This window comes from Trachypithecus francoisi, unplaced genomic scaffold, assembly GCF_009764315.1.
Source record: "Trachypithecus francoisi isolate TF-2019V2 unplaced genomic scaffold, Tfra_2.0 Lachesis_group9, whole genome shotgun sequence".
Lineage (NCBI taxonomy): Eukaryota > Metazoa > Chordata > Mammalia > Primates > Cercopithecidae > Trachypithecus > Trachypithecus francoisi.
This window is the reverse complement of record NW_022681474.1, coordinates 37322465-37347305: the sequence shown is the minus strand read 5'-3', so window position 1 is coordinate 37347305 and position 24841 is coordinate 37322465. Positions and strand designations below refer to the sequence as shown.

Sequence of the window (24841 nt, the reverse complement as noted above, 5' to 3'; positions counted from 1 at the left end):
CTTCAGTCATATTTGGACCATTTCTTTCTTGGGAATCTAATTTTCTGAAAACTCATGATATCGTTTCTAAGACCTAGGCGGTTAAGCATAGATACTTGATAATATCTGTGCTGGAGTTTTCATGATGGACTAATAAACATGGTTATGGGCAGTTAATAGAGGTTTTCCAAAGCAACATTAACTTATAAAATGTCTGTTGAGGCTCCCCAAACTTTGATAAATGAAATGTGTTCTCATATTGAACTAAGAGAAGTTCCCAAATTCCCTTCATTAAACAAGGCCTCTTTTGGACTCTGTAGTAAAGCAGGGGTTTAAAAATCTCAGGGTCACCCAGTAGCTGCAGGTATTGTGTAAGTAAGTGCCTTGAATGACTATATAACAAAGCTTTGCAAGTTCCTTGCTTTTAACAATGTTTAAAGAGAATCTTATTAGGTTGTTTGTTGATTGATCACTAAAATAATTTTTTAAAAAGAGTTCACTGTGTAACTTAGAGCTCACAGAATTGGGTGACATTATTACAGTAGAACTCCTTTTCCATCTACTTGTGAAGCTTTCTCGGCTCTCATGAAAATAGAAATATCTTTGTGCTGAATTTTTATTCTAACAATTAGAATATTTATCCACAGACACAATAACTAATGAAATATAACAAACATAAACCCCATCCATCTCATTAGGAACATCTTAATATATTTTCACTTGTGTATATTTGATATTGATTATTTAGTCATGTTATTTAGATTAACATATGTGAATAATAATTATAGTAACAATCCAGAAGATACTATCTTTAACACAGCCTTGTTATAGGACTTTAACGCAGACTTTTTGTTTTAGGAAATTCATATTTTTGTTAATTGTATAAATATTTTTAATATAGAGAAGTATAATGTGATAAAAGATTTTCAGGCATAAAAATGTGTCACTGTAGGACAAGGTTTAACCTTGTCAGTAATACTATTGACATTTTGAGTCAGATAATTCTTGTTGTTGGGGGCTATCTTCAGCTTTATAGGATGTTTAATAGCATCTGTGGTTCACTAGATGCCTGTAGCACTCTTCCTTAATTTGTGACAATCAAAAATGTCTCCAGACATTGTCAAATGTCCCCTGGTAGGTAAAATACCTCCCACTACCTCTAGTGACTCCACCCCTGTTGAGAATCACTGTTCTAGAATAAGAATGGAATGAAAATGTACCATCAAGAAATAAAAAAGAAGTAAAATGTCCAAGTATTTAAAAAAAATTTTGTTCACATATTTTAAGTGGATGATGATGGATAGCAAATCATTATGGTATTTAGACTGCAGTGGATACATTTTTAAAGTAATCATGTTTTAGAAATTACTGACATTTTCAATATGACAGAATTAAATCATTTGAAACTAAATTATGAAAAATTTTAGTTGTCAACTAAAAAAATTATGCAAAGGCGAACATAGATTTTTAACAAGCATTTTAGGAGGTACTCAGAGAAATTTTGAAGAGTACTGCTGTTTTCAAAAAGACAGAAAGATGAGGCTGGACCAAATGCATTGATTCAGCATTTCCTTTTTCTTTTTTGGGCAGAACCATATGCCTTTTATATATTACCCTTAAACATTACTGTACACATGTCTTGGTTTCTTGTCTCTGCTGTATAACACCACCTGCCCTTTTGCCCCAGTAAGAGAGAAAAAGTTTTTTTCTTGCCTATCACTAGCTTCATAGCTGAGACCCCTATACCAAAAGACAGATTAACAAGAGAAAAGCATACAAATTTATTTAATACAAAATTTACATGACAAGAAGCCTTTAGAAATGAAGACCCCAGCCTGAGCAACATGGTAAAACTCCATCTCTACAAAAAATACAAAAAAATTAGCCAGGTGTTGTGGCATGTACCTGTAGACCCAGTTACTTGGGAGGCTGAGGTGGGAGGAGGATCACTTGAGCCTGAGGAGGTTGAGGATACAGTGAGCCATGAGCACAACACTGCACTCCAGCCAGGGTGACAGAGTAAGACCCTGTCTCAAAAAAAGAAAAGACATAGAAAAAAATAAGCACCCAAAGAAACAGGGAAACCTGTGTATTTTTTTTTTTAATGTTTATTGAGAAACTCATATTATTCAAGAATTATGTTGAAAACTTTAGAGTATCCCATTAAATCCTCTCTAGAACACTTTGGGGAGGTATTTGTAATGAACATTTCTAACTTTTTAAAAACCAGGATGAATATAAACTTTCATTTTTCTTTCATTTCTACAAATAAAAGATAGTTTCTAGTTTTAGCTCAACACAAATTGAACTAACAAGAATCAAATTTACATCTGTCAGAAAAATAACAAGTAGATGACCGTTTAGTTTTAAACTTTTTAAAAATTTTTAATTTTTATGGGTACGTAGTAGGTGTATGTATTTATGGGGTACAGAAAATGTTTTGTTACCAGGTATACAATGTGAAATAATCATATCATGGAGAATGGGGTATCCATCCCCTCAAGCATTTATCCATTGAGTTGCAAACTCTCTTTAAGTTATTTTAGAGTTAACTTGCTATTGACTCTAGTCACCCTGTTGTGCTATCAAACAGTAGGTCTTATTCATTTTTTCTTTTTTTAAAAATTATTATTATACTTTAAGTTCTAGGGTACATGTGCACAACGTGCAGGTTTGTTACATATGTATACATGTGCCATGTTGGTGTGCTGCACCCATAACTTGTCATTTACGTTAGGTATATCTCCTAACTATTCCTTCCCCCTCCCCCCTCCCCATAGGACCCAGTGTGTGATGTTCCCCTTCCTGTGTCCAAGTGATCTCATTGTTCAATTCCCACCTATGAGTGAGACATGCGGTATTTGGTTTTCTGTTCTTGCGATAGTTTGCTGAGAATGATGGTTTCCAGCTGCATCCATGTCCCTACAAAGGACACAAACTCATCCTTTTCTATGGCTGCGTAGTATTCCATGGTGTATATGTGCCCCATTTTCTTAATCCAGTCTGTCACTGATGGATGTTTGGGTTGATTCCAAGTCTTTGCTATTGTGAATAGTGCCGCAATAAACATACGCGTGCATGTGTCTTTATAGCAGCATGACTTATAATCCTTTGGGTATATCCCCAGTAATGGGATGGCTGGGTCAAATGGTATTTCTAGTTGTACATCCTTGAGGAATCGCCACACTGTTTTCCACAATGGTTGAACTAGTTTACAGTCCCACCAACAGTGTAAAAGTGTTCCTATTTCTCCACATCCTCTCCAGCACCTGTTGTTTCCTGATTTTTTAATGATTGCCATTCTAACTGGTATGAGATGGTATCTCATTGTGGTTTTGATTTGCATTTCTCTGATGGTGAGTGATGATGAGCATTTTTTCATGTGTCTGTTGGCTGTATGAGTGTCTTCTTTTGAGAAGTGTCTGTTCATATCCTTTGCCCACTTTTTGATGGGGCTGTTTTTTTCTTGTCGATTTGATTGAGTTCTTTATAGGTTCTGGATATTAGCCCTTTGTCAGATAAGTAGATTGCAAAAATTTTCTCCCATTCTGTAGGTTGCCTGATGGTAGTTTCTTTTGCTGTGCAGAAGCTGATCGTAGTTTCTTTTGCTGTGCAGAAGCTCTTTAGTTTAATTAGATACCATTTCTAAATTTTGACTTTTGTTGCCATTGCTTTTGGTGTTTTAGTCATGAAGTCCTTGCCCATGCCTATGTCCTGAATGGTATTACCTAGGTTTTCTTCTAGGGTTTTTATGGTTTTAGGTCTAACATTTAAGTCTCTAATCCATCTCGAATTAATTTTCATATAAGGAGTAAGGAAAGGATCCAGTTTCAGCTTTCTACTTACGGCTAGCCAATTTTCCCAGCACCATTTATTAAATAGGGAATCCTTTCCCCATTTCTTGTTTTTGTCAGATTTGTCAAAGATCAGATGGCTGTAGATGTGTGGTATTATTTCTGAGGGCTCTGTTCTGTTCCATTGGTCTATATCTCTGTTTTGGTACCACTACCATGCTGTTTTGGTTACCGTAGCCTCGTAGTATAGTTTGAAGTCAGGTAGCATGATGCCTCCAGCTTTGTTCTTTTGGCTTAGGATTGTCTTGGCAATGCGGGCTCTTTTTTTGTTCCATATGCACTTTAAAGCAGTTTTTTCCAGTTCTGTGAAGAAAGTCATTGGTAGCTTAATGGGGATGACATTGAATCTGTAAATTACCTTGGGCATTATGGCCATTTTCACGATATTGATTCTTCCTATCCATGAGCATGGTATGTTCTTCCATTTGTTTGTGTCCTCTTTTATTTCACTGAGCAGTGGTTTGTAGTTCTCCTTGAAGAGGTCCTTTACATCCCTTGTAAGTTGGATTCCTAGGTATTTTACTCTCTTTAAAGCTATTGTGAATGGGAGTTCATTCATGATTTGGCTCTGTTTGTCTGTTACTGGTGTATAAGAATGCTTGTGATTTTTGCACATTGATTTTGTATCCTGAGAGTTTGCTGAAGTTGCTTATCAGCTTAAGGAGATTTTGGGCTGAGACAATGGGGTATTCTAAATATACAATCATGTCATCTGCAAACAAGGACAGTTTGACTTCCTCTTTTCCTAATTGAATACCCTTTCTTTCTTTCTCCTGCCTGATTGCCCTGGCCAGAACTTCCAACACTATGTTGAATAGGAGTGGTGAGAGAGGGCATCCCTGTCTTGTGCCAGTTTTCAAAGGGAATGCTTCCAGCTTTTGCCCATTCAGTATGATATTGGCTGTGGGTTTGTCATGAATAGCTCTTATTATTTTGAGATACGTTCTATCAATACCGAATTTATTGAGAGTTTTTAGCATGAAGGGCTGTTGAATTTTGTCAAGGGCTTTTCTGCATCTATTGAGATAATCATGTGGTTTTTGTCTTTGGTTCTGTTTATATGCTGGATTATGTTTATTGATTTGTGTATGTTGAACCAGCCTTGCATCCCAGGGATGAAGCCCACTTGATCATGGTAGATAAGCTTTTTGATGTGCTGCTGGATTTGGTTTGCCAGTATTTTATTGAGGATTTTTGCATCGATGTTCATCAGGTATATTGGTCTAAAATTCTCTTTTTTTGTTGTATCTCTGCCAGGCTTTGGTATCAGGATGATGTTGGCCTCGTAAAATGAGTTAGGGAGGATTCCCTCTTTTTCTATTATAGTTTCAGAAGGAATGGTACCAACTCCTCCTTGTACCTCTGGTAGAATTCGGCTGTGAATCCGTCTGCTCCTGAACTTTTTTTGGTTGGTAGGCTATTAATTATTGCCTGAATTTCAGAGCCTGCTATTGGTCTATTCAGGGATTCAACTTCTTCCTGGTTTAGTCTTGGGAGAGTGTAAGTGTCCAGGAAATTATCCATTTCTTCTAGATTTTCTAGTTTATTGCATTTATAGTATTTTTATACTATAAAAATGTTTATAGTATTTTATACTATTAAAATGTTTATAGTATTTTTATACTATAAAAATGTTTATAGTATTTTTACTATAAAAATGTTATAGTATTTTTATATATAAAAATGTTTATAGTATTTTTATACTATAAAAATGTTTTGTATTTTTATACTATAAAAATGTTTTAGTATTTTTATACTATAAAATGTTTATAGTATTTTTATACTATAAAAATGTTTATAGTATTCTCTGATGGTAGTTTGTATTTCTGTGGGGTTGGTGGTGATATCCCCTTTATCATTTTTTATTGTGTCTATTTGATTCTTCTCTCTTTTCTTCTTTATTAGTCTTGCTAGCAGTCTATCAATTTTGTTGATCTTTTCAGAAAACCAGCTCCTGGATTCATTGATTTTTTTGGAGGGTTTTTTTGTGTCTCTATCTCCTTCAGTTCTGCTCTGATCTTTGTTATTTCTTGCCCCTGCTAGCTTTTGCATGTGTTTGCTCTTGCTTCTCCAGTTCTTTTAATTGTGATGTTAGAGTGTCCATTTTAGATCTTTCCAGCTTTCTCTTGTGGGCATTTAGTGCTATAAATTTCCCTCTACACACTGCTTTAAATGTGTCCCAGAGATTCTGGTATGTTGTATCTTTGTTCTCATTGGTTTCAAAGAACATCTTTATTTCTGCCTTCATTTCGTTATGTACCCAGTAGTCATTCAGGAGCAGGTTGTTCAGTTTCCATGTAGTTGAGCGGTTTTGATTGAGTTTCTTAGTCCTGAGTTCTAGTTTGATTGCACTGTGGTCTGAGAGACAGTTTGTTATAATTTCTGTTCTTTTACATTTGCTAAGGAGTGCTTTACTTCCAACTATGTGGTCAATTTTGGAATAAGTGTGATACGGTGCTGAGAAGAATGTATATTCTGTTGATTTGGGGTGGAGAGTTCTGTAGATGTCTATTAGGTCCGCTTGGTGCAGAGTTGAGTTCAATTCCTGGATATCCTTGTTAACTTTCTGTCTCATTGATCTGTCTAATGTTGACAGTGGGGTGTTAAAATCTCCCATTATTATTGTATGGGAGTCTAAGTCTCTTTGTAAGTCTCTAAGGACTTGCTTTATGAATCTGGGTGCTCCTGTATTGGGTGCATATATATTTAGGATAGTTAGCTCTCCCTTTACCATTATGTAATGGCCTTCTTTGTCTTTTTTGATCTTTGATGAAAGTCTGTTTTATCAGAGACTAGGATTGCAACCCCTGCTTTTTTTTGTTTTTCCATTTGCTTGGTAGATCTTCCTCCATCCCTTCATTTTGAGCCTATGTGTGTCTCTGCATGTTAGATGGGTCTCCTGAATACAGCAAACTGATGGGTCTTGACTCTTTTTTTTTTTTTTTTGAGACGGAGTCTCGCTCTGTCGCCCAAGCTGGAGTGCAGTGGCCGGATCTCAGCTCACTGCAAGCTCCGCCTCCCGGGTTCACGCCATTCTCCTGCCTCAGCCTCCCGAGTAGCTGGGACTACAGGCGCCCGCCACCTCGCCCGGCTAGTTTTTTGTATTTTTTAGTAGAGACGGGGTTTCACTGTGTTAGCCAGGATGGTCTCGATCTCCTGACCTCGTGATCCGCCCACCTCGGCCTCCCAAAGTGCTGGGATTACAGGCTTGAGCCACCGCGCCCGGCCGGGTCTTGACTCTTTATCCAATTTGCCAGTGTGTGTCTTTTAGTTGGACCATTTAGTCCATTTACATTTAAGGTTAATATTGTTATGTGTGAACTTGATCCTGTCATTATGGTATTAGCTGGTTATTTTGCTCGCTAGTTGATGCAGTTTCTTCCTAGCATTGATGGACTTTACATTTTGACATGTTTTTGCAATGGCTGGTACCTGTTGTTCCTTTCCATGTTTAGTGCTTCCTGCAGGATCTCTTGTAGGGCAGGCCTGGTGGTGACAAAATCTCTAAGCATTTGCTTCTCTGTAAAGGATTTTATTTCTCCTTCACTTTTGAAACTTAGTTTGGCTGGATATGAAATTCTGTGTTGAAAATTCTTTTCTTTAAGAATGTTGAATATTGGCCACCACTGTCTTCTGGCTTGGAGAGTTTCTGCCGAGAGATCTGCTGTTAGTCTGATGGGCTTCCCTTTGTGTGTAACCCGACCTTTCTGGCTGCCCTTAACAGTTTTTCCTTCATTTCAACTTTGGTGAATCTGACAATTATGTATCTTGGAGTTGCTCTTCTCGAGGAGTATCTTTGTGGTGTTCTCTGTATTTCCTGAATTTGAATGTTGGCCTGCCTTACTAGGTTGGGGAAGTTCTGGATGATATCCTGCAGAGTGTTTTCCAACTTGATTCCGTTTTCCCCGTCACTTTCAGGGACTCCAATCAGACGTAGATTTGGTCTTTTCACATAATCCCATATTTCTTGGAGGCTTTGTTCATTTCTTTTTACTCTTTTTTCTCTACACTTCTCTTCTCGCTTCATTTCATTCATTTAATCTTCAGTCGCTGATACTCTTTCTTCCAGTTGATCGAGTCGGTTACTGAAGCTTGTGCTTTTGTCACGTAGTTCTCATGTTACGGTTTTCATCTCTGTTAGTTCTTTTTTTTTTTTTTTTTGAGACGGAGTCTAGCTCTGTCGCCCAAGCTGGAGTGCAGTGGCCGGATCTCAGCTCACTGCAAGCTCCGCCTCCTGGGTTTATGCCATTCTCCTGCCTCAGCCTCCCGAGTAGCTGGGACTACAGGCGCCCGCCACCTTGCCCGGCTAGTTTTTTTTTTTTGTATTTTTTAGTAGAGACGGGGTTTCACTGTGTTAGCCAGGATGGTCTCGATCTCCTGACCTCGTGATCCGCCCGTCTCGGCCTCCCAAAGTGCTGGAATTACAGGCTTGAGCCACTGCGCCCGGCCCCATCTCTGTCAGTTCTTTTAAGGACTTCTCTACATTGGTTATTCTAGTTAGCCATTGGTCAAATCTTGTTTCAAGGTTTTTAGTTTCTTTGTGCTGATTATGTAGTTCCTCTAGTTCTGAGAAGTTTGATCGACTGAAGCCTGCTTCTCTTGACTCGTCAAAGTCATTTTCCATCCAGCTTTGTTCTGTTGCTGGCGATGAGCTGTGTTCCTTTGGAGGGGGAGATGCACTCTGATTTTTTGAATTTTCAGCTTTTCTGCAGTGCTTTTTCCCCATCTTTGTGGTTTTATCTGCCTTTCATCTTTGATGATGGTGTCATACTGATGGGGTTTTGGTGTGGGTGTCCTTTCTGTTTGTTAGTTTTCCTTCTAACAGTCAGGACCCTCAGCTGTAGGTCTGTTGGAGTTTGCTTGAGGTCCACTCCAGATCCTGTTTGCCTGGGTATCAGCAGCGGAGGCTGCAGAAGATAGCATATTGCTGAACAGTGAGTGTTGCTGTCTGATACTCACTCTGGAAGCTTCGTCTCAGGGGCGTACCCCACTGTGTGAGGTGTGAGGTGTCGGTCTGCACCTAGTAGGGGATGTCTCTCAGTTAGGCTACTCAGGGGCAGGGACTCACTTGAGCAGGCAGTCTGTCCGTTGTCAGATCTCAACCTCCATGCTGGGAGATCCACTGCTCTCTTCAAAGCTGTCAGACAGGGGCATTTACCTCTGCCGAGGTTTCTGCTGCTTTCTGTTTAGCTGTGCCCTGTCCCCAGAGGAAGAAACCTGTGTATTTTTATGCTAGGTTTGATGAGTGGATAGTCATGCAGAAATATGATGAACAAAGAGGATACGATCTAATGGTAATAAACTGGGGGGAAATTAGCAAAGCCTGTTTGTTCAGATACTTCTTGGTATCTCTGTGTCTCAGGATAAGGATGTTCCTTTCCTCCAGGTAGAGAGAAGATACTTCTGGATTGAAAGCCTTACATTGCTTGAGAGGAAGGTCAGATAATTCTTTTTTTTTTTTTTTTGAGACAGAGTCTCACTCTGTCTCCCAGGCTGGAGTGCAGTGGCACGATCTTGGCTCACTGCAAGCTCCACCTCCCAGGTTCACGCCATTCTCCTGCCTCAGCCTCTTGAGTAGCTGGGACTACAGGTGCCCGCCGCTGCCCGGCTAATTTTTTGTATTTTTAGTAGAGATGGGTTTCACCATGTTAGCCAGGATGGTCTCGATCTCCTGACCTCGTGATCCACCCACCTCAGCCTCCCAAAGTGATGGGATTACAGGTGTGAGCCGCCACGCCCAGCCCAGAGAATTCTTTTGTGGTCTGCTTAAGGGGAAAAGAATAGGAGAAGGTCAGAGAGACTGCTTCTGCTCAAATGATACAGTGCCATATTTTAGGGTAGAGTGTCCTGAACCCCATTAGAAGACAAGAAGAAAATTTAAATTTGCCATAATATGCTTTTCATTTTAATCACAGGAGCAATTATCCTTAAGGAACACTAATAGTAGTAAGGATTTGCAGAAACTAATTTGCGTAGACATGTTTTGATATGTGACTTACAGTGCTTCTGAACATTATAATTAACCCAATTTTTACATTAAGCTAATTTTCCATTCTGTTACAGAACCTAATTCATAGCTACAAAAAAATCCTTTAAAAAAATAAAGAATAAACGGTTATAGATTTTATCAGATTATTGCATGGTTTTACACATTTTTTGTCATAAAGTTTGTAAATAGCTAAATTCTCTAGATTTGCATGCTTCTAGGAAGCATATAAAACAAAATTACGGCTGGGAGCGGTGGCTCATGCCTGTAATCCCAGCACTTTGGGAGGCCAAGGTGGGTGGATCACGAGGTCAGGAGATCAAGACCATCCTGGGAAACATGGTAAAACTCCATCTCTACTAAAAATACAAAAATTTGCTGGGTGTGGTGGCACACCTGTAATCCCAGCTACTCAAGAGGCTGAAGCAGGAGAATGGCTTGAACCCGGGAGAAGAGATTGCAGTAAGCCGAGATCGTGCCACTGCACTCCAGCCTGGTGACAGAGCGAGACTCCCTCTCAAAAAAAAAAAAAAAATTCATGAATTCAGTGTTTTGGAAGACTGTTTTTTGGGAATTTTCTATATATACAATGGCCCTTTTGGAGAAATATCCAGCCCACAGTCAATGGACTGTTGCCAATAAGTCAAAACAAATCACTGTAGGAAAGTGATCTATACACTTAAAAAAAAAAATACTAAATATTTCTAAACATTTCAAACCTATTTTTTAAATATTCTAGTTTTGTAGCTCAAGCAGTTTTATTGAATTTTTGAGAAATGTACAACCATTCTTACATATTATAAATCACAGCAGAAGGTATTTAGCTACTAGCATTAGAAGGCCAGGCATGGTGGCTCATGCCTGTAATATCAGCACTTTGGGAGGCTGAGGTGAGAGGATGGTTTGAGCCCAGGAGCTTCAGACCAGTCTGAGCAGACCTTGTCTCTATTTACAAAAAATTAAAAAGAAAAAAATTAGCCGAGAGTAGTGGTGCACATCTGTAGTCCCAGCTACCCAGGAGGCTTAGATGGGAAGATCACTTGAGCCTGGGAAGCAGAGATTGCAGTGAGCTGAGATTGCACCACTGCACTCCAGCCTGGGTGACAGAGCAAAACTCTGTCTCAAAAAAAGGAAAAAATGTATCTCAGTTGCCAAATGGAAAAAAATTTGTGTTCTGATGTCAGTTAGTTTAATCCCTTGTAGCCTGAGAACATCTGTATTTTGAATGATTTAGAAAGGAATTTCAAATATCTGTATTTAGAGAACTGTCTAAGCGATGACATCACCTTCAGTGGAAGTAATAATTTGTTCCAGCATTTCAGCAAATAGAATTTTTTTGGCAAGATATTTTTGGAACTCCTTTGCTATTTAAAAAACATAAAACAGGCCGGGCACGGTGGCTCACGCCTGTAATCCCAGCACTTTGGGAGGCCGAGGTGGGCAGATCACGAGGTCAGGAGATCGAGACCATTCTGGCTAACACAGTGAAACCCCGTCTCTATTAAAAATACAAAAAATTAGCCAGGTGTGGTGGCGGGGCCTGTGGTCCCAGCTACTCGGGAGGCTGAGGCAGGAGTACAGCATGAACCCAGGAGGTGGAGCTTGCAGTGAGCTGAGATTGCGCCACTGCATGCCAGCCGGGGCAACAGAGCGAGACTCTGTCTCAAAAAACAAACAAAAAACCCCATAAAACAGGCCTTTTTTTTGTTTTTTGTTTTTTAAAATAGAGGCAGGGTCTCGCTCTGTCATCTGGGCCTAAGTCCAGTGGCATGATCATAGCTCACTGCTCCCTCCAACTCCCGGGCAGAAGTGATCTTCCCACCTCAGCCTCCTGAGTAGCTGGGAATACAGGTGCACACCACCATGCTTGGATAATTTTTAAATTTTTTTTGTAGAGACAGGGTTTCACTATAGCCTAGGCTGGTCTCAAACTCCTGGGCTCAAGTGATCCTCCCACATCAGCCTCCCAGAGTATTGGTATTACAGGCGCGAGTCATTGTATCCAGCCAAAAAAGGCTTTACTTATGTTACTGACCATCTGTTAACTTTTGGCAAGTCATCTCTGTCTTTTCCGGTATTAAAAAGCAAATAAAAACTCTAAGAATTTACTACAGCTTGTAAATGGAAAAGCTAATAATTTTGACTAGAGCAGAGAAATGGAATTTGAAGTTTTTGAAATGTAAACATTCAATTTTGTGCCCTGAAAAGATAGTTAAGTGAACTCATAAAGTCTAGTTAAAGTAATATAAATAACAACTTATGCAAATAAACAATAATCTATTTAGAGTGGTAGAAAAACTTTTTTGATTCTGGTGGGGAAGTGATTTTCATTTTTTTTCTCTGAAGTAATTATTTCCTACAATATGGTATTTATGATATCATAAATGTAACATGATATTTATATATGTATTTGTGTATTTTATTTTACTTTATTTTCTTTTGGAGACAGGGTCTCACTCTGTCACCTAGGCTGGAGTGCAGTGGCACAATCATGGCTCACTACAGCCGCCACCTCCTGGGCTCAAGCAGTCCTCCCACTTCAGCCTCCTGAGTAGCTGGGGCTACAGGTGCACACCACCATGCCAGCTAATTTTTGTATTTTTGTAGAGATGTGGTTTTGCTTTGTTGCCCAGGCTGGTCTTAAACTCCTGGCTGGGCTCAAGTGATCCTCTTACCTTGGCCTCCCAAAGTGCTAGGATTACAGGCATGAGCCACCATGCCTGGCCTTAAATATATCATAAATATGATACTTTGGCTTAAGATTTTGTTTACCTTGTTACTAAGGAGCAAATTAGTGTTAAAGTATATATAAACAAATACAAAAAGTTTTGAGTTATTCAGCTTTTTTTTTTTTTAACGGCATAACTTTTAACAACACTGCCCTCTAATGGGTTGAACTGTGGTACTCAGACTGAGATAACTGAAATGGGTGGATGTACAGTATTATGGTATAATTTTCCCACTAAGAAGCAAAGGGACTGGATAAATTCCCAGTCTAGATTATTAGCCTTTGTTAACCAAGCACCTAGAGAAGAATTATTGGAAAATTTGCCCTCTGTTACTGGCATTTTGGGGTGTGACTTATCTTTTGCCTTTGTAAAAAAAAATAAAATATAGTGGTTTTAGATTAGCTAATCATAGAATATTTTTATGGGTGTGTCGGGTTAGAAGAAGAAGGTAGTGATCATGTTCAAATTATATTACTGACATTTTTCTTTTTCTTTTTTTTCTTTTTTTTTTTTTTTTGAGGTGGAGTCTCGCTCTGTCGCCCGGACTGGAGTGCAGTGGCCGGATCTCAGCTCACTGCAAGCTCCGCCTTCCGGGTTTCCGCCATTCTCCTGCCTCAGCCTCCCGAGTAGCTGGGACTACAGGCGCCGCCACCTCGCCCGGCTAGTTTTTGTATTTTTAGTAGAGACGGGGTTTCACCGTATTAGCCAGGATGGTCTCGATCTCCTGACCTCGTGATCCGCCCGTCTCGGCCTCCCAAAGTGCTGGGATTACAGGCTTGAGCCACCGCGCCCGGCCTTTTTTTTTTTTTTTTTTTTTGAGACGGAGTCTGGCTCTGTCTCCCAGGCTGGAGTGCAGTGGCCGGATCTCAGCTCTCTGCAAGCTCCGCCTCCCGGGTTTACGCCATTCTCCTGCCTCAGCCTCTGGAGTAGCTGGGACTACAGGCGCCCGCCACCTCGCCCGGCTAGTTTTTTGTATCTTTTAGTAGAGATGGGGTTTCACCGTGTTAGCCAGGATGGTCTCAATCTCCTGACCTTGTGATCCGCCCGTCTGGGCCTCCCAAAGTGCTGGGATTACAGGCTTGAGCCACCGCGTCCGGCCAACTGACATTTTTCTTTGGAGGTTTTGTAACAATCTGGAAAACCTCCAAAATGGTCTTGTCTACTTCAGTGTGCCTTCCTTACTCACATATTAGAAGTGTAGTCTTGCTGTGTAAGAATGTTGCTCCCTTACTCTGCGCATTCTAGTGATATTTTACAAAATCATAAAGTTTTGTTTTGTTTTTTTTTTTTAACAGCAGAAACTCAGTAGAAAGGAAAAAAGCATAGAAATGTTACTCTAATTGAACGCGCAGCTTTGGCCTCAGGTCCTGCTATTAAGGCCAAAAGGAAGATACTTTGGGCTATTTAATTTTTAATGGAAAAAAAAGGACACATATAAAGTTATCTGAAGAAATAGTTCTTTTTTTCTCCTGGCACTAAATTGTGTTTTATGGGGAAAAACACTGTATAATTAGTTGACATTTTCAATTACAGTTATATGAAAGATAAATGATCTTCAAATGGTTTTTCCTATTAAATGCTATAATGTTAAAAAAAAAAAAAATCCCAACTCAGTTAAAGCACTGAGTACTAGAAAGAAAAACCTCTGGATTTCTTAAGATTTAATCTAACATAGGAGTAGGACTTCCAGGTCCTAGAAGAATGGACAGTTAAAATACATTACAGTATAATGATCTCCATTGAATTTTTACTAATGTTACAATGTAAATTCAGAGCTGAGTTTTTAGATAACCTGATATGTCTATAATAATGTCACTGAAGACAGATTAGCAGTAATGGTTTGTTAAGGATGGGATCCTGATGAATAACTTGAAGATAGTTCTTAAACTAAGGAAAGTCTTAATATATTTTGGGCCAGGTGTGATGGCTCACACCTGTAATTCCAGCACTTTGGGAGGTCAAGGCAGGTAGATTGCTTGAGCTCAGGAGTTTGAGACCAGCCTGGGCAACATGGTGAAACCTCATCTCTACAAAAAATACAAAAATTAGCCGGGCATGGTGGTTCATGCCTGTAGTTCCAGTTACTCGGGAGGCCTGAGGTGGGAGGATTGCTTGAGCCCCGGAGGTGGAAGGTGAGCCAAGATAGCGTCACTGCTCTTTAGCCTGGGTGACAGAACCAGACCCCATCTCAAAAAAAATGGAGTGTTACTATATTTTGGAGGGGATTTTACATGAAAGTCAAATGAAATAACTTCCCATGCATCAGTAGAATTCATTTTCCTCTGTAGTAACTACAACAGAACTACAATTAAGATGACAGGTTGACAGTTTTTTGTTTTTGTTTTTTGTCTTTTAATCTACAATCAACATTGGCTTTAACTGCTAAGACTCAAACCCTTCATTGAGTTTTTTTTTTTTTTTTTTTTTTTTTTTTGAGATGGAGTTTAGCTCTTGTTGCCCAGAGTCAAGTGCAGTGGTGTGCTGTCGGCTCACTGCAACCTCCAGCTCCGGGTTCAAGCAATTCTCCTACCTCAGGCTCTCAAGTAGTTGGGGTTACAGGCGTGCACCATCACACCTAGCTAATTTTGTATTTTTAGTAGAGACGGGGTTTCACCATATTGGTCAGGCTGGTCTCGAACTCCTGACCTCAAGAGATCCACCCGCCTGAGCCTCCCAAAGTGCTGGGATTACAGGCGTGAGCCACTGCGCCTGGCCGAGATATGTTATGATATAACAAGAAATGTGCAAATAAAAACTTAAAAAATTTAAACCATTAAAATATTTTTGCCTTGCTAAGATTGTCAAAGAATAAAAGGATTGAAACTGGCAAGGTTTTTATGAAATGGGTAGGTGTAAATCATTGCAACTGTTTTGGAGGGAAATTTGACATTTATCAAAATGGAAAAGTCATTTAGCAATTCCACATCTAGGAATTTATCCTATAGAGATACTCCCACAAGTGTGCAAAGATATAGACACGGCATTTTTTGTTACAATATTGTTTATAATAGAGAAAAATTAGAAATAACCTATTATTTAACCAGTACTTAATTGGTAGACTTTCATGGCCACTCCTGGAATTAAAGGTTTGTGTTGTTGTTCCATTGTTTTTTTAAGAGATGAGGTCTCATTCTGTTGCCAAGGTTGGAGTGTAGTGGTGTGGGCATAGCAACCTCGAACTCCTGGGCTCAAGCAATCTTCCTGCCTCAGCCTTTAAGTAGCTGAAACTGTAGGCATGTGCCACCACACTTTGCTCGTTTTTTATTTTTATTTTTTTGTAAAGACAGGGTCTATGTTTCCCAGACTGGTCTTGAATTCCTGTTCTCAAGCGATCCTCCTGCCTTGGCTTCCCAAAGTGCTGGGAGGTTATTAGATTTTTTTTTTTTTTTTCCTAAAAGCAGTAGTTTAAAAGGCAGTGAGGAATGGGAATATAAAGTGATATCACTGCTGTGGAATATAGTCTGCGAGCTCCTCAAAAAGTTTAGGGTTACCACGTGATCCAGCAATTCTATTTCTAGGTACATACCCAAAAGAATTTAAAGCAAGGAGTCAGATACACACCAATGTTCATAACAGCATTTATTCACTATAGCCCAAAGTTAGAAGCAACCCAAATGTCTATCACCAAATGAATGGATAAACATATGGTATATATAGATAGTAGAATATTATTCAGCCTTAAAAAAGGAAACAAAATTCTGATATCCTGCTTAGAACATGGATGAACCTTGAAAAAATCATGTTGGCTGGGTTTGGTGGCTCACACCTGTAATCTCAGCACTTTGGGAGGCGGAGGCAAGCAGATTGCCTTAGTCCAGGAGTTCTACACCAGCCTGGTCACCATGATGAAACCCTGTCTCTACTAAAAATACAAAAAATTTTGGTGGTGCACACCAAAATTTTTTGGGACTGGCTGAGTATTATAGAATTCCTCAGTGTAGCAAAAATGGGAAGAATCAAAGTGTTACGGTTACAGCTGCTTAAGTATATTAAGAATTTTCTTCTTCTAATTCTGCCCCAAGTTCCTGGTAGCACTAATCTGGTATATGTCAATGTACCTGTCTTTCCTGCCTGGCACTATTCGATGGATGTCTGAACTTTATAAGCAACCAACCAACTACTGACTTGATTTTTACAGGTAATTGCAATGCTAAATTGGCAAGTATTCTAATAAAGCTTCGAAAAGCTAATAAAGTATTCTAATAAAGTTAGTTTCATGTTGGGTTAGTAAAAACTTCTTTCTTCTCCTAGTCCCAGCTACCTGGGAGGCTAGGTGGAAGAGTCATCTGAGCCTGGAAGGTTGAGGCTGCAGTGAGCCAAGATTGCATCACTGCACTCCAGCCTGGGCAACTGGAGTGAGACCCTGTCTCCAAAAAAGAAAAAAGAAAGCACATGTTAAGTGAAATAAGCTAGAATTGACAAACATTATATGATTCTTATTATAGGAGATACCTAGAATAGGCAAATCCATACAGAAGGAACGTAGAATAGAGGGTTACCAGGGGTTTGGGGGAGGGAGAGATGGGAGTTGTTATTCAGTGGGTACAGTTTTCTATTTGGTTTTGATGAAAAAGTTCTGAAAATGGATAGTGCTGATGGTTGCAAGGTATTGTAAATGTACTTAACACCAGTGAATTGTACACTTAAAATAATTAAAATGGTAAAAATTTCTATTATATATATTTTACCATAATTTAAAAAATAGTCTAAATGGCTAATTTTATGTTACATATCTTTTACCACAAATTTTTATTTTTATTTTTTTAGAGACAGGTTCTCATTCTGGGGCCCAGGCTGGAGTGCAGTGGTGTGATTGTGCTCCCTGCATCCTTGAACTCCTGGGCTTAAGTAATCCTTCTGCTTCAGCATCATGAGTAGCTAGGACTACAGGCACACGCTACCATGCCTGGCTAATTTTTAAACTTTTTTTGTGGAGACAGGGTCTTGCTAGGTTGCCCAGACTGGTCTTGAACTCAAGCGATTTTCCTGCCTCGGCTTTCCAAAGTGCTGGGATTACAGATTTGAGCCACCGTGCCCATCCTGTTTAACTTTCCTGATGTTATTCTTTGAAGCACAAAAGGTTTTTATTTGGATAATGTCCTGTTTATTCCTTTTGTTGCCTGTACTTTTGATGTCATAGCTACACCATTTCTTAGTCCAACGTCACAAAGATTCCTCCTGTGTTTTCTTCCCACAGTTTTTATAATTTTAGCTTTTGCATTTAGGTCTTTGATCCATCTTGAGTAATTCTTTTTAATATAATGTGAAGCAGAAGTCGAGCTTCTTTCTTTGCATGTAGATAACCAGTGTCCCATGATCATTTGTGGAATGTAATAAGCATTTCTTGCTTTTGCAGTTTTAAAGGAGTAAAGTGAAAGACTGGAGTGGTAATTTGCTAGAATGGCTAAAGTGAAGGTATTTTTTTTGGTAGCAGGAGACTTCAATAAGCAAGCATTGACAAGGAGGAGATTAAAGATAAAAGGGAGGCAATAACTGCTGGAGTAAGGCATCTAGAGTTAGGAAGGACAGTATCAAAAGCATAGATAGAAAGTCTGCCTCTATAAGGCTGAAGGACGATGATTCCACCAAAGTACAAGAGGAAATGATAAGACTAGATATTTAAAAGTTGTTGGTAGCAGGGAGGGAAGTTGAAGATATCAGAAGACAGGTTCTCTGTGGGTGATAGGTTCCAGGATGGAATAGGAACAGTTTGTTCATGAGGCATTTAGTTCGAAGCTTTATTAGAATACTTGCCAATTTAGCATTGCAATTACCTGTAAAAATCAAGTCAGTAGTTGGTTGGTTGCTTATAAAGTTCAGACATCCATCGAATAGTGCCAGGCAGGAAAGACAGGTACATTGACATATACCAGATTAGTGCTACCAGGAACTTGGGGCAGAATTAGAAGAAGAAAATTCTTAATATACTTAAGCAGCTGTAACCGTAACACTTTGATTCTTCCCATTTTTGCTACACTGAGGAATTCTATAATACTCAGCCAGTCCCAAAAAATTTGCAAGAGATCACCAAGCAAGTAATTTTAGTAATATAGGATAAACCTTAGATTCATCTAAGAATCCACCCTGTTTGTCGTGTTAGTTTCATGTTGGGTTAGTAAAAACTTCTTTCTTCTCCATGTCTTCCTCCTGTTAAAGAAACGCACACACACTCTCTTTTGCTCTCTCTCTCTCTCACGCTTGCTCGCTTCCTTTGTCTGCCTCTGGAAGCTTTGGCTTCATCTGGCAGGGGGAGAGGTAAAGGAAAGCTCCTCTAAACAAGTGGTAACTAAGGTGATATCCAAAGTCTTAATTTTGCAAAGTGAAAAAGAATATTCTGGGCAGAGAGAAGAGCATACTCGCTAGCCTTAGGGCTAGAGGAAATACGTTCTTGAGGAAATGTTGCTGCGGTCCTGACAGGGAGGCAGAATATAGTGTTGGAGGCTGTAAATTAGGAGACCAAGACAAAGCAGCCTGAGACACTGGAGGAATGCCTGGAGAATGAGTGTTTGAGAGAGTTTCCAAAAGGATGAGTGTTGTCACAAATGTTACCAAAGGAACAAATACAATAAGAATTGAAAAATGTCATTAGATTTAGAAGCACAATAGGGCTATGGGTAACATGATCAAGAGCAGTTTTGAGGGAGTGATATAAGTGACTAAAGCTAGATTACAATGAGTTCAGAGATTAGGAATCTGACAAAGTTAGCTTGAAGAGGGAAAAGAAAGATGGGTAACTGGAGGGATATACAGAGTTGGGGAAATAATTTTTAATTGTAAAGGCATTTATTTCCTCTGAAGTAGGAGATACATTATCTACTGAGTGAAGGGAGAGGCTGAAGTGAGTTAGGGTACAGAGTAGAAGAGGAAGTAAAAGTGAAGAACCCATTTGAAGGTGGTATTCATGAATTTTTAGTGGGACATAGCTGCCCTATTTCATGACTTTCTCCAGTAGGGTTTGGTGACACAGATATAAACTTGGAGAAAAGAGATTTATTCAGGATTGTTTTTGCCAGACAGTTGAGTTTAGACATTTAGAAAGAATGTTGTTATAAATGATGAGCTATAGAATCAAAGCTCAGTGAGAGGAGAAGTGAAGAAAGCAAAGGACTGATTGGTTAAAAGCATATGTGAAAAAGGGATATAGTTGAATTTGGGGGTACCATTTAAAATTGAGATGTAGTTCCCGTATCATAAAATCCACGCTTTTCAAGTATGCATTTCAGTGGTTTTTAGCCTTGTGCAACTATAACCAATGTCTAATTCCAGAACATTTTTGTCACTCAAAAAAAATCCTGTACCCATAAGGAGTCATTTCCCAATCCCCCCCAGCCCCATCCCCTGGCAACCAGTAATCTATTTTCTATTATCTATGGATTTGCCTCTTCTGTATATTTCATAGAAGTGGCATATAACATGTGGCCTTTTTATCTGGCTTGACTTAATATGATGTTCCATCCATGTATGTAGAGACAGGGTCTCACTCTGTCACCCAGGTTGGAGTGCAGTGGTGTGATCATAATTCGCTGCAGCCTCAAACTCCTATGCTCAAGCAGCTCTTGCCTCAGCTGCCAGAGTAGCTGGAACTACAGGTGCATGCCACCATGCCTAGCTAATTTTAAAAATGTTTTGTAGAGTTGGGGTCTCACTGTGTTGCCCAGGCTGGTCTCAAACTCCTGGCCTCAAGTGACCTTTCTACCTCGTGCTGGGATTACAGGCATGAGCCACTGTGCCTCACCAGTACCTTTATTCCTTTTTGTGATACAATAATATTCCAGTTTATAGATATACCATATTTTATGTTTCCATTGATAAATTGATGGATATTTGGGTTATTTCAACTTTTTGGCTATTATATGTAATGATGCCATAAAAAATTCTGTACAAGTTATTGTATGGACATAAGATTTAATTTCTCTTGGATATATACCTAGAAGTAAATTGCTGGGTCATTTGGTAGCTGTGTTTAGCATTTTGAGCAAGTACCAAACTGTTTTCCAAAGTGGCTGCACCTTTTACATTCCCATCAGCAATGTATGAGGGCTCCAGTTTCTTCACATCCTTACCAACACCTATAATTGTCCATCCTTCAGTAGGTGTGTTTGGGTACCTTTTTAAAATTTAGGCAGTAAGCAGAATTTTTTTCTTACAAAATATTAGCATTATGTACCTCAAGCTGAAGTCATGTACCCATGACTTCCACCATAGTCAGTTCCTGTACCTTACCTGGAAGGAACGTTGTTTTGTTTGGTATGGTTTTTTAAAGAATTTTTTGAAGTTCTCAACGTAGGTGGCTTTCAATGTAGCCTCCTTACATCAATCCAACTGTTTTCATAGAAGTGTTATAATAAATTTGATTAGTTTTTTCCTTCCCAACCTCTAACAGTAGAATGTGACATTTTAAAAAAATTACATTATCCATTCATAAAGATGATAGTAAGCAAGAAAATGAACTAAATGCCATCAATAAAGGTTTATTGTCCTATATATTATACGGCTTTCAAAATAACAGCTATTCGTCTCCATGTAATGAAACATTATCAATAAAGCTAATATTCTTCTTATTCTTAGTGCCTGGCTCTCTGGCTATGAAAACCCTGTGGTGTCTCGAATTAATATGAGAATACAAGATCTAACAGGACTAGATGTTTCCACAGCAGAGGAATTACAGGTAGGTAATCACATTATCCTTAAGTCATTTTTACTCTTCAAGAGATGCTTCAGGGGGCCGGGCGCAGTGGCTCAAGCTGGTAATCCCAGCACTTTGGGAGGCCGAGACGGGCGGATCACGAGGTCAGGAGATCGAGACCATCCTGGCTAACATGGTGAAACTCCGTCTCTACTGAAAAATACAAAAAACTAGCCGGGCGAGGTGGCGGGCGCCTGTAGTCTCAGCTGCTTGGGAGGCTGAGGCAAGAGAATGGCGTAAACCCGGGAGGTGGAGCTTGCAGAGAGCTGAGATCCGGCCACTGCACTCCAGCCCGGGCGACAGAGCGAGATTCCATCTCAAAAAAAAAAAAAAAAGAGATGCTTCAGAGGAGATTTCCTTTACACTGAACAGGTAGTCCTCAATTTGCATGATAGTTTGGGACCTTAAAAAGTGACCTGTAAGCTGCAACCATGCAAAGTGATTTTAATAATGGGAAAAATTATGATTGTTCTGTGACTTTTAAATTTCTTGTCAAAACATGAAAACTCTCTCTGTTGAGTATAGATGTCTAGGGAAATGAAAAATACATTATCACTAATATTAAGTACACTGTAATTTTTTTTTCTATCCCCCAGACCTCAGTTTGCCTGTCAAGTGGCCAGGGTGGGTTTTAAAAAATAGTTTTGGTTTTTTTTTTCTTTTTATTCATTTATTTATTTATTTTTAAGCAAATAGTTTTCCTTTATTTGTAATAGTGAAACATAGGACTTTTTATATCACTTCTCTTTTTCTACTGTTACTTTTATGTCTATAAATCATTTGTCATCAAAAGCAGCTGTCTCAAAATAATTCTTCACTCTGTCATAATCACAGCTTGACTCAGAATATCTGTAGTAAACATGTATATATAGGAATGTTAGTTATAGAGAATAAACATAAAATCAATGTATAATAATCTCATTTGGTTTCAATAGTAAAAAATAAATAAATAAAAAAGCATAGGCCTGTAAACCAGAGAAAAGAAACAGCTTAGTCTTCCCCTTTGTCAGCATTATTTCTATTCCTTAGTCTCTCCCTATAGAAAAATATTTTTAAAAATATTTGAGTTCTCTTTTCTGTATTAGATTTTTTTTTTTTTTTTTAATTATCAACATATGCACTAAAAAAAAACCAATGCCTTTATTATAGCCTTTCTGGTTGCAATTTTTTTTGTGTGTGTGATGGAGTCTGGCTCTGTGGCCCAGGCTAGAGTGCAGTGGCATGATCTCGGCTCACTACAACCCCTGTCTCCTGGTTCAAGCAATTTTCCTGCCTCAGCCTCCCAGGTAGCTGGGATTACAGGCATGCGCCACCACACTGAGCTAATTTTGTATTTTTAGTAGAGACAGGGTTTCACCATGTTGGTCAGGCTGGTCTTGAACTCCTGACCTCAAGGAGTTCAAGAACTCCTGACCATGTGCCTTGACCTCCCAAAGTGCTGGGATCACAGGCGTGAGGCACTGTGCCTGGCCTGGTTGCAAAATTCTAAGACAGATACAGTCAATATGCAGCTCATAAATTCATTAGAAAGGTGATACTTTTGCTTTTGCTTCTTTTCAACCTTTTTTGTTTTTCTTTTTTTTGAGACAGTCTCACTGGAGTGCAGTGGTGCAGTCTTGGATCAATGTGACCTCTGCTCCCTGGGCTCAAGTGATTCTCCTGCCTCAGCCTCCCAAGTAGCTGGGACCACAGGCACATGCCGCCACGCCTAGCTAATTTTTGTGTTTTCAGTAGCTATGGGATTTCACCGTGTTGGCCAGGCTGGTCTCGAACTCCTGGCCTCAAGTGATCTGCCTGCCTTGGCCTCTCGAAGTGTTGGGATTACAGGCATGAGCCACTGTGCCTTGGCCTCTTTTCAATTTTAAATAATAAACTGTCATCCGGGTCTGGCCAAAAAGAAGAAGTAGATTGTCTTGGCAGTATGGGCTCTTTTTTGGTTCCATATGAACTTTAAAGTAGTTTTTTCAATTCTGTGAAGAAAGTCATTGGTAGCTTGATGGGGATGGCTTTGAATCTGTAAATTACCTTGGGCAGTATGACCATTTTCACAATATTGATTCTTCCTATCCATGAGCATGGAATGTTCTTCCATTTGTTTGTGTCCTCTTTTATTTTGTTGAGCAGTGGTTTGTAGTTCTCCTTGAAGAAGTTCTTCACATCCTTTTAAGTTGGATTCCTGGGTGTTTTATTCTCTTTGAAGCAATTGTGAATGAGAGTTCACTCATGATTTGGCTTTCTGTTTGTCTGTTAATTGGTGGATAGGAATACTTGTGATTTCTGCACGTTAATTTTGTATCCTGAGACTTTGCTGAAGTTGCTTATCAACTTAAGGAGATTTTGGGCTGAGACCATGGGGTTTTCTAAATATACAATTATGTCATCTGCAAACAGGGACAATTTGATTTCATTTCCTAATTGAATACCCTTTCTTTCTTTCTCTTGCCTGATTGCCCTGGCCAGAACTTCCAACACTATGTTGAATAGGAGTGGTGAGAGAGGGCATCCCTGTCTTGTGCCAGTTTTCAAAGGGAATGCTTCCAGCTTTTGCCCATTCAGTATGATATTAGCTGTGGGTTTGTCATAAGTAGCTCTTATTAGTTTGAGATATGTTCCATCAATACCTAGTTTATTTAAAGCTTTTAGCATGAAGGGCTGTTGAATTTTATCAAAGGCCTTTTCTGCATCTATTGAGATAATCATGTGGTTTTTGTCATGGTTCTGTTTATATGCTGGATTACGTTTATTGATTTATGTATGTTGAACCAGCCTTGCATCCCAGGGATGAAGCCGACTTGATTGCAGTGGATAAGCTTTTCGATGTGCTACTGGATTCGGTTTGCCAGTATTTTATTGAGGATTTTTGCATCGATGTTCATCAGGGATATTGGTCTATAATTCTCTTTTTTTGTTGTATCTCTGCCAGGCTTTGGTATCAGGATGATGTTGGCCTCATAAAATGAGTTAGGGAGGATTCTTTCTTTTTCTATTGATTGAAATAGTTTCAGAAGGAATGGTATCAGCTCCTCATTGTATCTCTGGTAGAATTTGGCTGTGAATCTGTCTGGTCCTGGACTTTTTTTGGTTGGTAGGCTATTAATTATTGCCTCAATTTCAGAGCCTGATATTGGTCTATTCAGAGATTCAACTTCTTCCTGGTTTAGTCTTGGGAGGGTATATGTGTCCAGGAATTTATCCATTTCTTCTAGATTTCCTAGTTTATTCGCGTAGAGGTGTTTATAGTATTCTCTGATGGTAGTTTGTATTTCTGTGGGATCAGTGGTGATATCCCCTTTATCATTTTTTATTGCATCTATTTGATTCTTCTCTCTTTTCTTCTTTATTAGTCTTGCTAGCTGTCTAGCAATTTTGTTGATCTTTTCAAAAAATCAGCTCCTGGATTCATTGAGTTTTTTTGAAGGGTTTTTTGTGTCTCTATCTCTTTTAGTTCTGCTCTGATCTTAGTTATTTCTTGTCTTCTGTTAGCTTTTGAATGTGTTTACTCTTGCTTCTCTAGTTCTTTTTTTTTTTTTTTTGAGACAGAGTCTCTCTCTGTCACCCAGGCTGGAGTGCAGTGGCGCGATCTTGGCTCACTGCAAGCTCCGCCTCC

At 39.2% G+C, this 24841-nt stretch overlaps 1 protein-coding gene across 4 annotated transcripts in view; it reads left to right on the top strand.

The window, feature by feature from the left end:
• Positions 1 to 24841, top strand: part of P4HA1 (prolyl 4-hydroxylase subunit alpha 1) — a 90880-nt gene that overhangs the window by 48654 nt on the left and 17385 nt on the right. For all 4 annotated transcript variants that reach the window (XM_033209592.1, XM_033209593.1, XM_033209594.1 and 1 more), the window contains exon 10: positions 21117 to 21216. In XM_033209592.1, coding sequence (XP_033065483.1) covers positions 21117 to 21216 — 100 coding nt within the window. The remainder of the gene's footprint in view (positions 1 to 21116; positions 21217 to 24841) is intronic.